The sequence below is a fragment of the Thermobia domestica genome, chromosome 5, assembly GCF_964235325.1.
Source record: "Thermobia domestica chromosome 5, izTheDome1.hap1.1, whole genome shotgun sequence".
Lineage (NCBI taxonomy): Eukaryota > Metazoa > Arthropoda > Insecta > Zygentoma > Lepismatidae > Thermobia > Thermobia domestica.
In genome coordinates, this window is record NC_137458.1 from 140,164,351 (window position 1) to 140,183,746 (window position 19,396).

General features: G+C 35.6%; 1 protein-coding gene across 1 annotated transcript in view; it reads right to left on the minus strand.

The window, feature by feature from the left end:
* LOC145685258 (phenoloxidase 3-like) overlaps positions 1 to 19,396 on the minus strand; it is a 116,382-nt gene that overhangs the window by 30,915 nt on the left and 66,071 nt on the right. Inside the window, exons 8-9 of the mRNA XM_081757624.1 lie at positions 7,171 to 7,344; positions 3,496 to 3,621 (exon numbers count right to left, since the gene is read on the minus strand). Of these exons, the coding sequence (XP_081613750.1) occupies positions 3,496 to 3,621; positions 7,171 to 7,344 (300 nt within the window). The remainder of the gene's footprint in view (positions 1 to 3,495; positions 3,622 to 7,170; positions 7,345 to 19,396) is intronic.

The following is a 19,396-nucleotide window of genomic DNA, read 5'->3' on the forward strand; positions in this document are numbered from 1 at the left end:
TTTTCTTCAGAAATAAATTTTGTTACCACTATTAATTTTGTATTTTGTCTGTATTTAGTTAATTTTGATGGTAATGTCTCACATGCTTTTTCCAAAACCTTATGTGCCTTTATTTACTTAGCTTATTTCTAATTTGTTTGTATTCATATATCGTAGGCAAGAATTGTTCTTATATCTTTATCAGATCGTTGTATTGTTCTTGTCCCTTTCCCCCAACAATAACATAAGGAAGACCGAGGCTCTTTGAGTCAAGTGGCTATTTGGATCAAACTTAAGAAAAAATGGCACTGCGCACTTAATATGCGCATCAGTGCGCTGAATTTGCATTCGTTTGTAAGTTCGTTGGTAAAGGAATGTTTGTATCTGTCGTTGATTTGCTGCTTTCTTATCAGTTACTGTAAATATAAGACTATTCTAAGCAAGGTGGATTGTAATACTTCGTATTTTGGTCTGATGTTAAACAATGTGTGTACAATATAAGGTGCTGACTCTGTGCAAATACATATATTTGTAAAAGTTTTACCGTACGCGTAAAACAGAACGTCCGCATGTTATAAACGCCATTTCTCTCTCTCTCTCTCCGCTGTTTCATGTGAAAATAGTACGTTGCTATATAAATATGTGCAAAACGGGGTTATTTGGGTCTAGAACATTGGGGCTATTTGAGCCAATGGGGGCTATTTGAGTCAAGTATAAACTTATATCTTTAATTTATGAATTTTAGTTTTGTATTTGTGGTTCAACCTCCTATGTAATGCATGTATGTAACACTTCATTTTCTTTTTAAATAGTACGAACATGCAAATCAAAACATAAATACAGCAAGTGGAATAATGAAGATATGGAGAAGGCCATGCAAAGTGTAACAAAAAGTGATTTGAGTTTTCGTGGAGCTTCACAGCTGTGTAATTTTCCTTTTGATACTTTGCGAAGGAAAGTGCAGTTCGAAAGGGTGAGACTAGTTTGGGTATAATAAAGGAACAATTCAATGTACAAAACCGAAAGTCGTAGGACACTCCACAATACTGACGGAAGAATAGGAGGAAGTTCTGCATCATGAAACGATTCGTAAAGTTGTGCATCGATATGTTACAATAAATCAAATTCTTATACATACCTTTTAGATACTAGCTGGTGAAGATTGGTTTTCAAGTTTGATGAAAAGACATCTGAATTTATTATTACGAAAGCCTGAGGGACTTTCAAGAGCTCGTGCTGAGGGCGTTAATAAGGAAGGGCGCAATTCTTGAAATCCGTTACTTCAACGGTTTGTCTCAACACAAAAACAACAGCGTATATACAATGTGGATGAAGCAATGTCACTGTGACAGTCGCTTGGAACGCAGTTGGATAATACATCAAACAATTTATTATTTTAAAATCAGCATATGAATGAAGAATTTGTAAACAATCTACTGCCGGCTTCTCAAATTTCCTCATCAGATTGTGGTTACGTTAATAAAGAATTGTTTGTTCGCTGGATCGAGTTTTTAGAAAAACTGGGCTGAGGGAAAATGTTTGTTAATTTTGGACGGACATATTTCTCACTGTTCGCTACAAACTCTCAAATTCTGTGAGAAACGTGGCAATGAACTTTTGTGATTGCCACCTGACACCACTCATGTATTATAATATTACAACCACTAGATAGAACAGTGTATTTTTATGACATCAGTCCATCAGAGCCCGTAAGTTCAAGTGATAATCGAATTTTAAAAAACCAGTCTGAGAAATAAAATTAAGAGTACATGGGATGTACGGTATATGATGGAGCCGCAACTCCATCATATGCTGCACAGTCATCCACATAAGTACCTGGACCCCTGACCGTTATAATTTCATTACTTGGGGTCCAGGTACTTTTGTGGGTGACTGTACAATGATGTAAATTCTTATCACCCTTACATAAGATGACAAATGTATCTCCACGAATAAGAAGCAAAGTACAGATCTACTTACTTCTCCCGGAAATGTCCAACAGCTTCGCAGGAAACAGAAGTTATAAACGGAGGGATATGGTAAAGCTTGCTCGAAGACGAAAAGCATCAAGTAGACAAAAACAAAAAAGCCTGTACCTTCGAGTGTTACGTTAAATGTTATGATGATAATGAGAACGAATCCGAGAACAATGAAGCATGCAGATTCTGTAAGGTGAAATATTACTCTAAAGAATCTATGAGCAAAGAAGAATGTATTCGCTGCCAACATTGTAAACAGTGGTACCATAAGATATGTGTGGACTTTATGGAAGAACCGTTTGTGTGCAAGAAGTGCCTCTATTTTACACATTCCTTGATAACATTCATTTTCTTGTACTTCAGAAGTTCGAGAAATTAGTGATTTCTTATAAGTTTGTATAAAAAATAATTTTCATGCACCTTGCTTTTTCCAGCACAAATTTTGATTTTTATGTGTTAAACACTTAATTTTAATTGACAAGACTACTCGTTAAATTGATTTTGAACATAAATGTTATTGTGAGCTCGTTTCTTATTTTAAAAGTTAAATTTGAACTATAGTTTCCATTACTCATTCTCATTTACTTTTACAAGTGTTTATTTCAAACAAAATAAGTCAAATCATTCTACGATAAATCTATAAGTGTAAGGTATTATGTAACATATAAGAAAATTAAAAGTCTTGTATTATTACAATGCGGGAGGAGCTTTACCTTATCCTGAACACCTTTTCCTAAAGAATTACTACACTTACTTTCTTTTACTATAAAGTTATGTTTTTTTACAAATTATATAGAAGAGAGTATAATTTCAGAATATACATGAACATTAATGTAATTAATATAAACAATGTTGATACAGTGAAGTACCCAAATAGCCCCGTGAGATACCCAAATAGCCCCGTGATTTTTACTAGTCTCGAATTCCGCCATTTTTATTTTAAATACGTTTCCTGATTTTCCATAATTTAACATGTTCTTTATTCTTTAATATGTTGTACTATAATAATGTACGTAGATTATGGTGTAATTATTTAAACTCTTAAGTGCGTAGTTTTTTTTGGGGGGGGGATTTTGAGTTTTCCCTTACTATACTCAAATAGCTCCCGTCTTCCCTACTATAAATCTGTATTATAGACAATCTTTCTTCCTATTACTATTTATTTTGTGTCCGTAAAGGAAAGTGTATAACTTTGAGTTGTGACTAGTGAAATGCGTCAGCAAGTATATGCCGTATCCTTTAGATAGAAAGATTAACAATACAAATATGATAAAAAAAATTATCACACATCAAGCCTTTATTTTCCTTCTTTAGGGTCCCATTATGTTCCAAGACTTCTTTTGCACGACTTTGATAGACTATAGCATATTCAAAAACTGCTGGCTGTGCAGACCCAAGTTGCTGTTACTGGAACTCATGTAAGTATATGTTCTTTTCACTGATTCCTTCCATGTATCAGGCAAGTTATTTAAAAAAATGATTTAACATAGCGCATGCACTTCTTTATGTGAAATAAATTAAGTGAAAGTAGCATTACCTCCTCTTTTGTGTATGGTGGTAACGTGCCTTTATGATAAAGAAAAATCGAATCGATTTCACCATGCCATTGGTAGAATACAGGATCCCTCATGGCTGTACTAACTGAAATCATAACGCCTGGTGTCTGGAAAACAATTTTCATTATCAATTCAATGCCATTATTTTAATACAATTACATTGATTCATGGACCCTATCACTAAGAAAAGTATTTAGTAATGGCTACTTATTTCTGTCTAAAAAATTTAATCGTTCTAATTGACTCATGAAGGTACTATTCAGTTGAGTAGGGATTAATAAAATTGCTGCTGAATATTATATATAACTCAAATTTGTATTTAAAAGTGTAAAAAATATTTTGATATTTGGTTCTGTATAATATTTCTTCCCTTATAGATTAAAAGCTTTTTGCAAACAGTTACACTGTACTTCCATATGGAACTACATGAGTATTGTGATGTTATTACAAATGATGCTCTCTAATACAATAGTGAGATATTAGTAGGTTACGATGTTTCCAGAAAAACGAATGTAAGTATACATATATTTTGTACGTTCATTAGATGGGCCCGAAAGAGCCAAACTTCATAGAAAATATAAGCCATGGATAAAATGACCTTAGAATTAGTATTCTCTTACTATGAAATGTTGTAAACAAATTATTTACCTTTCTTCGTAAGTTATGGAAAATAGAGGCACAAGGAAAGTTTTGCAATAGGTCTTTTTTCTTATTCTTTTTTCAAAGTACTTTCCACCACACATCACATATTTTTCCGTTCTTTGAAACCAGTTGTCAAAGAAACTTTGCCTTCTTTCAGCAGAGATTTGGGCACACTCTTCGTCCCAAAGCCTTAGTAGATCGTCTCCTTTGTAAAACGCATTCCTTTCAGTCTGATCCTCACATGGAAGAAAAACGCGAAGTCACAGGGAGCGAGATCTGGACTATACGGAGGATACTCTAACAATTTTAGTCCAGTGCTGGCCAAATACTCTAAGCAAACTTTTGAGACCTGTACATGTGTCCATCCTTGAGTTTGGGATCAACTATTTGAGAATTATAAGAACTTTAGTCAGACATTCCTCGATATTCTCCTTCCCCGTGACCGTGTTACTAAGACAACTCACTCGACAATTCTTCGGACACTAAACAATACCGCCACTGCTCTCTTCTTCACTGATATCCCTGCAATACGCGCGCGGGCTACTATTGTAGCCCAGCGTTTTTGTTTTCCTTGCCGCAAAGTAATTTGAGATGCTAACTCAAAGGGTGTCAGTGTACCTTTCTATCAAATATCATTCTGCGTGTTTAATGTGTGGTAAAACGTAAAATCGAAACGAGCTCATTGTTATTCTGCTTGAAAATTTCATGGGCTACATCTGTAGCCCGCGCGACTATTGCTGTCATAAGTGTTCCAAAACGTCGAAAGTTTTTTCATCATAGTTTGAGTGTTGATCAGATGGTTAATGAGTTTTCAAAATGCCAATTCTGATGAGGAATGTTTTCTAGATTGCGATAGTGAAGGTGGAGAATATTTTGGGACGGAAGAACTGCATTTTTCGGACACAGAAATAGTAAAAGTTCAAAAGATGTTACTGAGAATTCCGGGTGACAGGAATCACTGATACTTGTTGATGATAGTGATAATAAATACAGTTCTGAAGTAAATTATTATGTAGTAAAAGACAATTTCAGATAAAAAAAAACTCCTACTCGTAATATTTGTACTCATGCTCATAATATTTTGCTTCGTTTTCCTGGGACTAAAGGTGAGGCCTGGTCTGCATTGTCGTAACGTGAATGTCTAGAATTGTTTTTAGATGCAAACATTTTCATACTTATAGTTGATTGTGGCAATATTTACATTGACAGAGTTAGATTTGTACGTGACCGTGATGCAAAACTTTACAGACGAGACTGAAATACGTGAATTTCTTGGCATTTTGATGCTTTTGATGAGTGGTCAATGTTTGAAGGAAAGTGTGCATTGACCACTCAATCACTTGTGAGCAGAACATGCTTTGAGGATCTTGAGTAGGAAAACAGAACAAGAAAAATATATGAGAGTAAATATCATATGTATAATTGTGCAAAATCGTAATCAAACTTTTGATAGTAAGAAATCATAAAAAGTATATTCCTAAAAGGGATATGTTTTGTCGATAATACGTTTATCTGTAAGCTTTGTTTGTAAACTATTGGAAAATAATGCGTATTTTTTTAAAAAAATTCCGACATATATGTTTACAAACAAAGCTCGAAGAAAAGTTAGAAGTGCACCAGATTGGTGCATTTATTGCTTAATAGAAATAACTATTACAGTCCTATTCGTGTATTACTTTTGAAAAATGAATGGCGTTGATCTTCTTTGTATATACATAGCTTTCAAAATAAATGTATTTCTCAAATTGGGTACAAGATTTTTAAAATAGTTTAAAAATACATTTCTCTACAAGAAAGATAAAAATATTAACAAACTTGCCAATATAATAAAATAAAAACAAATGGGCTACAGTGGTAGCCCGCGCGACTATCCATGTCACGAAAACCCGCGCGCCTGTTGCAGGGTTAAGGACTTTCGAACAGCCACGGTCGTCTCCTCATTTTCGAACACCCATACTTTGTTTTGAAACTTCGTCGGGACGTCATAGTAATCGAACCAAGTTTCGTCACTTGTCACAATACTGTTCACAGAGCAAGATTTTCCATTTTTAAATTTCTTCATTTCACGGCTCCATGAAATACGATGTAGCATCTGCTTTTCTCTCTAGTAATGTGGTACACAAAGCTTTATAACTCGGTGATCGCAGAGAATAACACGAACTGCTGGTGCATTAATGCCCAAGCTTACCTCTATTTGATGGTATGTAACCAATCTATCTGCCTCAAGCATTTTCCTTACTGTAGCAATGTTTTGTTCAATCACAGAGGAAGATGGCCGAACTAACCTTGGAACGTCCTCAAGGCTGAAATTTCTTTTCTGAAATCTCATGACACCACCTAAATATCGTTGTCAGATGAGAACTATCCTCTCCAAGCACAGAAGTAATTTCCTCTAAACACTGGTCAACACTTAAACCATGTGCAAAATTGTAGCACAAAATTGCGCGTTATTCAGTTTTTGACCACGACCACATTTCTACTTCATTTCAGTAACACATCTGAAAACCAACTGACACTGAGACAATGACTAGAGCTTCTACAGTGCAGGTTTCGACATGTTTAAACACGTACTAATTTTCAAACTTGTGTGATGATCCGTTCTATTCTATTACAAAACTTTCCTGGTGCCCTTTGTATGTATTGCATTTCCTTGTACATAAAACTCTATTAAATAGTACACGTATGTAACAAAGAATATAACTCGTTAGGAGATTTATTAGGCGTGTCAGCAGCAGCTAAGCTATTTATCTAATTAAACCGAATGATTAACACATTCACAAACGTACCTTTAAAATGAGAACAAAGGCGTAGGTTGTATAAACAGAAAAGAAGAAATGGATGTTTCGTAAAATATACAATATATATACGCTACTTTGTTCCAAGCGAATACTGTCTTATCATACACGAAGTCATTTTGTGCACATTCACTTTATGTTTAGATATTTCCTATGGTGCAATATGACGCTCAACATTACACTCGATAAAAACGATTGAACTTTAACATTAGTACCTACCCGTCTTGTATTGTTCGGATCTTGTGCAAGTGCGATAGCAACATGTCCGCTGTTGTGGTAGTCTCCGTATAATGCAAGGTTTATTGAAAGCTGGGAGGCTTCTACCATATTCCCTAGTATATCAATGCCCTGTTCGTTTGCTAAAGAAATACTTTCTTCACAAACTACTCCATCCTGTAAAAGAGACGAAATTGTGTAACATTACAGCCTTATAGTACAAAGATTAAATTACTTCCGTCAACATATAGTATTAATGATAACCATTCAAGAATAGACTGGTTATTACTTCTGTTCCTACTACTAATATTAATGATAATAATAGTACAGTACAACCCAACAAACCTGATATAATGTGGAGTGTGACGGCGACGAGTTACCGAAAACGTCAAGTTGTAAGGAGAAAGCGACGAGAATTCACAACGCTTAATATTTCAAAGCATATTACAATAATGTGAAACTTACAATTGGATACAGCTACCAACAATAAAAATGGAATGATAATGATGATTGACAATGGCTGCCTGACATTCTTCAGCCACTTCCATACTGAGAAGGTGAACAAGGTAGATTGGATCTTCTGCACAAAACAGATACAAATTATGTAACCAAATTGGTTATACAGATCCAAAAATTAGGGTATCAAATAAAGGACAAAAATTGAAAATAATAATAATAATAACATAATGTAATATAATAAAATAAATATCGTGACAAATCTTTGAATAGAATAAGAAAACATGCAGACATTCTTAGGTATAATTGTTTACCATAATTACAATAATAAAGTAATCAAAATGAACCTACTCCGCCAAGTGAACTTTGTGGTGGACAAACACCGTGAGCGTGGGTTTTCTCGGGATGATTCCGTTTCCTCCCACTTTCTTCATTCCACCATTTCATTCATTACTCATGATCATCGTCTGCTTTAGCTTAACCGGCATAATTATGGGACGTAAAACTCAAAGATTTCATTTCATTTCATTTCATGAAAATGAACCTATAGTGTTACTGTATTAAAAATTGTTAGTCTAGTTATGATTAAATCACAACAGATATAATTCAGCGATTTAAAAACAATGATGGCGGAGTTATATGAAATGCTGTGTTCAATTTGCAGGGCTATACAATAATAATAATAATAATAATAATAATAATAATAATAATAATAATAATAATAATAATAATAATAATAATAATAATAATAACAGTAATAATGTAGCATAAAGAATGTGCTCTTATAAATAGAAACCGTAGAACGATGATTGTTTTTATGATCAAAGACTTGATGAGGTATGATCAATGACTTTAAAGAAGTTTCATGGAAACACATTTTCAAACGAATGTTAAAAGAGGAAGGTAGGATATTATGGGGAAGACCAACATTTTAATTTGGAACTATATGAGATAATATAAGAATATGAAATATGGATATTTATTTCCAAATTTTGTATATATGAGTAATACCTCGAAATATATATACGCGGAAAAATTCAAGTTACTTTATCATCTCAACAAATTGTAAAAGATTCAGACTTGCTATAATAAGAAAGTTTTAAAGTTATTTAAGCGGAACAGTAATATATAATATTAAAAGTTTCGCTTAGTTGTGATATCATTATATACCTTTAGTGATACCGGAACGGTGATTGGGGGCCGCGGTGGCTCAGTGGTAGAGCGTTCACCTCTGGTGCTTGAGGTCGTGGGTTCGATCCCAGCCCCCGCCAAGTGAACTTTGTGGTAGACAAACACCGTGTGCGTGGGTTTTCTCGGGGTTCTCCCGTTTCCTTCCACTTTCTTCATTCCACCATTTCATTCATAACTAATCATCACCGTCTCCTTTAGCATAACCGGCATAACCGTGGGACGTAAAACAGATTTCATTTCATTTTCGAAACGGTGATTCTAGTATGAAGTAGTATTCTATACTGAGAAATATGCGAGACAGATAAGCAAGAAGAAGTGTCACAGTGTGTTTTCACTTCAAGGATTTTTTTTAAGACTTTACAACAGGTGAAAATTAGAGTTTGAATATTTATATTTCCTCTCATTTTTCATTATAAATTCTAAAATTTTAATAAGATGAATGAGTATTTACAAACAGAAAAAAATATTGATCTTCACGTTTGTGGAGTAGAAAGCAATTTAGTTTCATTCTAGTGTTGCATTCCACGAACGGTCATTATTTTGCATCCTAAGCATAATACCAACACCCTATTCTCAACAGCACTGCAAGTATACTTTCAAATAAGGATGGCATCGATAATTACTTCCATATGAACACGTGGGGAACAGATTAATTTTCTTTTATGCCTTTGATCATCTTCATTAACGAACTTTATTTGTAACGTTTGACTCTATATCCTGGTCAAAATTGATAATGATTTCAACTAGTTCTTGATATTTTCACTCCCGCAGTGGCGTTATACGAGGGGGAGCAGCAGTTCCCTTCGTGAGGTCTTGATCGATAGCTGAGGCAAATAAACAATTGCTCGTTAATCAATATAGGATCTTGATGGTACTTGATGGTACACTAATTGTCTTTATCACAGAACTTCTTAGTGGAATTGGCTATACTATCTGAAGGGAAGACTATCCAGTATCCACAACTTCACACACTATCGTAGTGTTAAATATGATCAAATAGAAACCTTTATTTTTGGAGTTATTGGGAATTCGGACTTGGACTTAACAAAACTGTTACTGAACTTGCGAATCTTACCACCACACCAAGTTTGATCAACATCAGATGTGTTTTAACGGTCGTGATTTATTCATTTTACTGAACCTAAACCCAAAACTGTTGGTCAGCAAGTCGAGAATGAATGGATGTATATTATAATATTTCACGAACGTAGTAAGCTCCGCAAGATCTAATAATATACCGAATTTTGTCAAGATCGGTTACTATCGTCGATAGCATCACACACAATGATATTTTATTAAGTATAACCACAGATTGGAAGGCCAATATCTCAAGAACCAAAAACCCACATAACATAATATTTCATATTTGTACTTAATTCCCCACTTACTATCAATATCCCAATATTAGTCAAGATTTTCTAAGTTCCATTAGTCATGTTTCAAAGAAACTTTTTGATTTCACCGAGTACACACCCAACTTTACGGCCAACAACTCGAAGACTACATATACATACACCGTAATAATATTTCACCCTGAACTTGAACATGACAAAGTTCGTGATAATCAAGTATCGTCATAATCTGATTTGTTTCGTTCATACGATTTAGTGAAATTTCTTCATTACGTCAAGTCCAAACACAAATTTTGTGGTAAATAACTCGAGAACGAATAACGTGCTCACCAGACTATTTCATGTGCATACAAAGTCTATTATCATACTATTTTTTCTAAATATCGCATTAGTATCGCAGATAGTATTATTATTAAGTATTCTGGTTTTCGGCAGGTCCTAGGACTAATGAGTTTTTTTTTTTTTTTAATTTTAGATTTGGGCTTGGAAAAGTTTCTTCCACTTTTGCCGATCTTCAGCTCCCTCTTTTAACTGCCAACATTTTCGTCTATCTGTCAAATCATCGATCAGCTGTGTTCTTCTTCTTCCTATTCCTCGCTTCCCTTCCATTTTTCCTTCTATTGCGGTGTGATAAAAGGCAATTTCTTCGGGAGATGTGCCCAATCCAATTGGCCTTTCTACGAAGGATGATGGCCAGAAGTTTCCTCTTCTCTCCTATCCGTATTAAAACATCTCCGTTTGTTGCCCTCTCTGTCCATTTTATCTTCTCCATCTTCCTCCAACACCACATTTCAAAACTCTCTAAATATTTCTTCTCTAACTTCCGTAATGTCCAAGGCTCTGAACCACACAGTAAAATGCTTCAGATATAGCACTTGACCAACTTCTTCTTAAGTCCAATATTGAGCCTGCTAGTTAAGAGTGATCTTTTCTGGTTGAATGCTTCTTTAGCTATGGTAATTCTTGCCTGATCTCTTTGGTGCTGTAAGCGTCTCTCGTCAAAATATTTCCCAGATACTTGAAATTATCGACCTCTTCAAGTTCTTCTTGTTCTACTCTGATCCGTCCACTAAGTAGAATACAAAACTTGATGGGCAATGACTCAAGACCAAAAGGCTTGAACAAAAAAGTAGTTCATATCTGTATAAGCTATCACCTCAATTGCCATCCTCACTTTGGTCAAGATTAGAACAGTTGTATCTATCGTATTTCAGTGAAATTTGTTAATTTTACTAAGTTAAACTAGAGATGCAAGGGCTCGGAAAAAAAGCGTTTTTTAAAAAAAAAACTCGGTTTTTTCTGCTTCGCTTTTTTGCTTGGGAAATTTTGGGCTTTTTTTGAAAATTCTGTTTTAAATTGATAAACCAGATTTTGTTTCCCTTCTCTACAACACAAAAAGTTATTTAATTAGTGGTTGATACCGATAATAATATAAAACCTCGAAAATAAACCATGAATTTCGAAAAGATATTTCAAACAGTTTTACTTCTCAACATATTTACATTATGAATTCCAAAGGATTAACCAATGTATATAATAAGATTTTTTTTAACTTCCTACATACAAAAGTAAGCAGGGTTGGCAAGAGCCATGGTTGTTTTTGAAAATGCCAAAAACCCGTTTTTTGGGGGGAGTTTAAACTAGGTTTTTTGGTTTAAACCAGTTTTTTGGGGGGGTTTAGATATTTTGCTTTATGTATTTATATTACATATTGACAGAAATAAGTTTGTTTCGCCTTGGTGTTATTATGCAACAGCCGGGTTATGCTGGAAGAGGTCACATAAGCTTAAAGAAGTCCGGTCAGTAAATTTCTTAAATTGAGAAACTCCCGCCCTAGCCATCGGGAAAATCCCGTCATTACTCTAAATGTAAAACAAGAACGGAAAAAATCCTGTTATTGCTTTGCATGTAAAATTTAAAGGTCAACGTATCATAATCAGTACGCTAAAACTGAGGTATTAAATTACAAATTTAGTGCGTACATATCATTGAAAGTCCAATCCAAGCTAATGTTGGAAGCTACGTAGGCAATCGATAAATTTTGTCAATTTATATCAGTATATTTAAGCAACCTTGGCTTCTTTATAAAAGAACAGGCATTCAGGCATGCAGAAATATACAATTTAGTTTCGTTTCGTATGTTCAGGCTTAACATCCTTACGTAATACCGAGGTTATCAAGGAGAAGACTTTCGCTTAAAGTGACATCCGAACCGCTACTTTGTTTACGCATGAAAGAAGGGTTGTGGTTCGACCGAGAATTGAACATGGGACACCTTGATTAAAAGGTGAAAAGGAAATAAAACTAATGCAGATGGTTTGATGTATGGAAACATCACCATGAAGTTCACATGATTCGCATTTTTCGTACCTTTTATTTTTTTTCGGTTTAAACCAGTTGTTTATTTTTTTAAAAAAGAAAAAACAGCTGGTGTAAACCAGCCAATCCTAAAAGTAAATACTTCTTTTAAAAAAATACTCAAATAAGTAGCAAAATTCTATGTAGTATTTTTACTTCAAAATATTCCATACCTTCTTTTTGGAACAAAATAAAATTAAAATAAAACATAAGAAAAATACTTAGATTTATATGATACACTTTAAAACTGCACACCTAGAGCTTTTGGTTTTGTATATTCTTGAAATTCTACAGTTTTATATAAGCACCATCACGGTTTATTCAGTCCTCAAGTTTTCTGTATTTTTAACAAGAGGGATTGAACATGAAGGGTGTGAGATAAGAACATGGTAACCCATAATTTTACTATTTTAAGAAATTAGAAATTTTCTGCTGCACAATCCATTTTGAAAGTCGGAAAGCTGGTTTTTCACATAAGTCTATACATGAGGGATTAAACGAAGCGGTATGCGTTGCTGCCTATCTGATGCTGCGTAACTCAGCAATTGAAAATTTGTTAGTTACCATGTTCTTGGCTCACACCCTTCATATCATTATGCAACTCTCCCCACTCCACCAACACACACACACAAAAAACTACGGAATATATTTAAGTTAAGATAAATACAACTGCACAACAAACATGATTGACTGGAGCTTTTGCGCTTCTATCGAGAAGTCCGGAATTCAACTCAGTATTCGACCATTCTGACAAAACTTTTCTTCATTCCATCTATGAAGTAGAAATAGTGCATGTACTGTGAGTTGGCTGACTTCATTTCTTATTGTTTTTAAATCGTTATTATTACTAATTACCAGCATTGACGGTTTTGCGAGGGTTAGGGGGGCGGTCTTTCGGACTGAAGCCTCTTCCTCAAAATTACGGAATGTCTAAAACAAACAAAATATCTATTAGAAATGCCTTTACTCATAAACTTTAAGCTGCGTCAAATAACAATTACGAATGTTTAGAAAAACAAAACATTAGTAAGAAAAAAACCCTCCCAAAATACTTTTCTAAATCCGCCACTGATTTTCATTATAAAATGATCTTCAAGGTTGTATCCGGAAGATTAACGCTAAATATATAAACGAAACGAAATACAGTATTAGTTATGCCTGTACTCATAAACTTCAAGCTCCTCCCAATAAAATTAGGAGATTTTAGAAAATGAAACAATCAGAGAAACCTGTCCCAAAGTACGTTTCTAAATCCGCTACTGATTATTTGTGTAAATTAGTATTCAAGTTTGTATCTGGAAAATTATTGCTAAATCGTTGCACAGCTACAGTATAACAGAAATGTGGAAGTACGGTTAGACGGATATATTGAAAAACGTACGCTTTGACGGATATATAGAAAAACGTAAGTTTGACTTCTGCGTTAGAAGCTAGAGTACTAAGCTCTTAGATATGAAACAGACGACAAACTGAAATGATATCGAGAAGAAAAAATATCGATAACTTAATAGTTATAATAAAGTTAAATACACTGAGAAAAATCCATTATCCGGACAGCGGTATATTGTACAAATACAAGGAATCGTTATGTTTACTAAGGAAATCTGTACGGAGCGTACTTTATCCATATGCTACACAGGTATTGCCTTTTACCCGCTTAGATATTACATCATGTCGCTGCAGGATGTCTGACATCTAAGAATCTTCTGTATTTTACATCCGTATACGTATGTTAAATACTTCAGCTATATCTTATATACGTCCATCTGTGTGTGAGGTCCTGACCGCCTATAGACACCTCTTTCTTGCACCATAGATGACGTCATGAAACAACGCTCGTTTGCTTGCGAGTTGGTTTATAAACGAGGTTGTTTACAAACGGAAAAGAAGAGCGGAAGGAAACAAAAGCCTGGGTAAGTACAATAGTAAACTATCACTTTAGTTAAATATTCCATTAATTATATATTCCTTTAGTATAACTTGCTTTAATATAGTACTAAAAAGTAATGTGATTTATGACTACAATTCTTACTATTGTAACTCGTTAATGGTTGAGGAGAAAGGAATGGGTTAATCTGAATTTTGAGAAATCTTTGAATATTAATGTTTTGTAACTTTTTACATTTCAAGGTACGCAAAATGAATGTTATGTGTTTATTCATTCCTTTTTATATGTGACGGTTTATTACTTGATGGAGATTTACTACAGGACTGCTTAACATAATTGCTAAGAAACCGTTTTCAGCGCGAACATTTTCTTGTGTAGTGAAGATTTAGGATTTAGATTTCTGGGCTTTCGGCATCAATGACCTTGTTAGCCCGTCACATGTGAGTTATGACGTCCCTCGGTGAGCACACTATCCGGGGAAAGGGAAGGAAGCAAACGGCCTGGGACCACCCGGCATTTGCCTGGTGTGAAATGAGGAAAACCCAAGAAAGCTTCATTCAGGATGGCTGGACTTAAAAGCTTTTGATACTTTTTCGACCGAGTGCCCCTACCGGAATCAAACCTGGGTCCGCTAGTACCGAAGGCGAGAGCGTTAGCAACTACGCTACGCGGAGCCACTTGTGTCTAGAAAGCCTATGTTTACTAGGATATTTGCAACAAAATTTATTTCATTTCTTTCTTTTTCTTTTTGTTTTTTTAACAATAAAACAAAACATATTTTACAGCCTCACTGAAATTTAAAAACAGCAGTCGGGGAGAGCTCACCTTTAAGGTTCTTTTTGTTTTGTTTTGTTTTGCTTGTTATGTTCTCTAGTTAACTAATGTTTGAGTTACTGAGAATTAAAACATTATTATTATTGTTTCATAATTTTGGAACCAAAAATTATATGTTTTTCTTTTTTTCCTTATGTTGACGTCATTGTGGCAAGTTGGGGTGTTTGTATCGTACCTTGGCATTAATTTGGTTACTAGCACTTAGTTTCAAGGTCATAAGTTGCAGGCCGCTTGAAACAGATACTACACAGCTTGAAGAGTTAGGAGTGTCAGGCGTTTGACTTGCAGCTTTCGTTACAGCGTCTAAATTGCAGTATTGGATTGCGTCCAGCTTCTATGGCTGGTAAAAAAAGTTATATCGCTTTCGTAATATAGTAAGAAATACAATGTAACAGTTAGGTATAGTATATATGACTAGTTTAATCAGTCGGAAATTACTCTGTTTCCTTGTCTTATTCTTTCGATTATGTTTAAGTACTGTGACTTCATAGTATTGTTTCACTATTTCTAGAAGGAATTAAGTATTATCGAAATAAAGAATAAGCAGAAGCCCACTTTGATTGACGTTTACTATTTCTCATACTTCATTGAGAATGTTTTGATCCCCAATTGCGCAAACTTCTAGTATATATAATATGTGTGTGTGTTTGTTTTTCTTTTGTTGTTGTTGTTGCTTACACTGCTTTAGAGATGAGCTCCTTCATGGCTAAGCGGTTAGCGTACGCGCCTTTGGTGTGGGAGACCCGCGTTCGATTCCCGGCATGAGTGGTTCGGAGTCCATGTTAATCAGTAAGTCCACGTCTCATGCAGCCTCGTTGCAGAAAAGGATATTAAAATCAACTCAGCACTGCTTTACAGATGGAGTTGTTTGATTCAGGGTTCGAATTAAGCTTTTTACGGAAAGCAGGCACGTAGCCAAGGGGTGGGTCCAGACCCCCCCTTCGGATCCAGAAATGAAAAATACTAAGGAAAGATGAAACAGATGAATCAGCCTCAAAAATATAAAGCTACAATAAGCGTTTGGTTACTCTTTCTTACGAGGAGCTTTGTGAGGAGGAAACGGGGGGGGGATCAAGTTGAAATTGGATATTATTGTAACGGAACATTCCGAATTCCATCTAACTCCATGTTAACCCTATGTAGCGGCGCAAATCTGTCTTCAACATTGGGAGGAGTTGAAAAACAATGCTGCGGAGGATCAGGGGAGCAGAGTTGCCTTCAAAATTGTGAGGCGGGCAGATTTAAGGCTTATTCTGGGGTGGGGACATAATTTCATCTTACTATCCTTTGTGGCAATCGGACACAAATCATCACATTTCTCCCCCAAAAAACGCATTTCAAATCGGATTATGGAGGGGAAAGTCCCCCTCCCCAGTTCTAAGATTGGAGGGGACATGTCCCTATTTAGGGGATTTGCGCCAGTAACCCTATGGACTAAAACGACGATCGATAAACCGGTTCTTTCAGATAGCCTGTCAGTTAGAACTTAAGCAATGCCCAGAATTACCAATAATATGAACCATTTTGAATTTCGCGGCAACACTAATTCATTTTATAGGATGACTTTACTCCCGAAAGAGATCTCGTTGCTATCCTTGACGGCACTAAACTAAGAGAAATAGAAAGAAAACGAGAAGAACCGAGTTCGAATGACCTCGGAAGACTATGTCTTTGTTAATACTTTTTTCTATTTTTTTACGCAAGATTTCTTCATAATTCTTTAATTAAAATACTTACTAACATATGCTCATTTTATTGTCCTAACAAATCAATATGGATATGTTGTCAGTAAAATAGTTTAGATTGATCGATCCCCTGGTGTTGTAACCACAGTATTTCCAGTCACGCACCCCCCTTCCATTACGAAATCCTGGCTAAACGAATTAATATATGCTACCAGTAAAATAGTTTAGAATGATCGAACCCAAACGAAGCAGGTAATTAACACTAGTACTAGGTATGTGTAGACTAAATGAGGTGATTTGTTTCGTGACCCTTCGAACAATGTACGAAGCGGATGCAAGCAGTTAGTACATGGAGTTAGCTTACCTAAATTTAGATTTCGCTCTCCGAAATCTTAATGGATGTATTAAGTGATTTCGTTACTTACACTCTCAATCTCTAAATACAAGGATTCAAAACACATTTTCGATTCCAAACTATGACTCTGCTAGACAAAGAAAGCATAGGCCAGTGTATGTTTTACTTCGTTTTCATATACGTGCTTGTAGGTTTTCTCGGGGACTTGGTTTCCTCCCACTTTCTCATTCCACCAAATATTCCATAATCATGAACTTGCTTTAATCACCGTCTCCCTTAGCCTAACAGCATAATCGTGGGACATTAAACTCAAAGACTTTATTTTTATTTTCAAGTAATTACTTTTCTCTCCCTTATTTATTTTTAATTTAATTTCTCTTTCTATTTCCCTCTTTTGGGAACATGAACATAATTTGCAATTCTTTCTCATTATAATGACACTATTAAAAGTCCCATATGCAGCTCACCACGTTGGAGCCCAGCGGAAGCAGATGAACAACGAATATTGTCGAAAATATGTATTGCTTACAGCGGCGTAGCGAGCATTACAAGATTGGGAGGGGGATGAAACTTGAAATTGCCAAGTCTTGATTTTTTTTAAAAAAAAATGTCGTCTTGATAAAAAAAAATTGCCAAGTGTTTCGAAAATCTTACAAACCCTGTGGAAAACTATTACAGCAACCTTATTTTCATATTCGTTCCATTCCATGCCCCGTCTGAGACACGAATAAGATCAGCCCTTGTTCCGCTCACGAGTCCAATTTAACATCTAACCTCAGGATCATTATCATCACCCACGATGCACAACTGTTAATTTGATAACTCATGGCTATGTTAAGTAACCTCCGCCAGCTAATCTTCACGAGAACCTTTAAAGTTACAATCAGTTGTAGAAATGCATTTAGAAACGTAGAATAAGGTAGGTTATATTTACTGTTTGTGATGTAGGAGTGCCTAATTTACATATTAAACATTCAATGAGGGGTTCAGTGAGAGACCAGGCTAAGCTACATCCAGGTCAAGATTGAGATTTTGACGGAACAGCATACCAATGTCATTGATTGACCTTTGCCTCAACCACTTGTCGGTGTGGCTTGTCCTGAGACAGGGGCGGATCCAGGGAGGGTCTATCGCCCCCAAGAAGAGGAAACTTTGTGTATTTTAATATAAAATAAAACCCACCCAGAGTTGAATCTCTTAAAAGTAGCTATAACTTGTAAGTAGTGGCATTACAACCCACCGCCCCCCAGTAGTCCATCCTGGATCCACCCCTGTTGTATACTAAGCCAAACTATGAATATCAGTCGTATCCTTTGTAACGAGCTTTTTTCATTTGTTTCCTTTTCTTTCAGAAAGTTAAAATTGTCAGTTAGCCTAGTCTCTCGCTAAACTGTCAATTGTGACAAAACACACCAATAATTGTTGATGCCAACTAAAACATACATATTGGGGGGCGCGGTGGCTCAGTGGTAGAGCGTTCACCTCTGGTGCTTGGGGTCCCGGGTTCGATCCCAGCCCCCGCCAAGTGAACTTTGTGGTGGACAAACATCGTGCTCGTGGGTTTTCTCGGGGTTCTCCCGTTTCCTCCCACTTTCTTCATTCCACCATTTCACTCATCTCTCATCATCACCGTCTCCTTTAGCCTAACCGGCATAACCGTGGGACGTAAAACTCAAAGATTTCATTTTTTTAAAACATACATATCCAAAGTCTACAAAATATATCACATTATTTAAGTTTTTTTTTTCAAAATTGCTTGCAATGTTTTTTTCGTGCCAAGCATCCGAATGTCATCTTGAATTCTGACCTTCTCATTTCACTACAATTCTTTGAAGTGTAAAACTGCGCAGCTTTTTTTGTTTTTTTTCCTCTCTCTCGCTCTCTTCAGTCCTTCAGTCTCCCCCACTTTAATTTCATGATTTCGCACTCTGATGAAAAGTATTAAACACCAAAATGGAAAAGTACTAATATATAACCTCTCTTTTAGTAGCCCCTCCAACCACGCGCCCGGGGCACGTGCCTTGCTTGCTCGCCCATAGCTCTGTGAGCTATATAAGTAACATACAATGCGCGCGCATATGTAAACTTGGTGCCAGCTTTGATTCTCGCT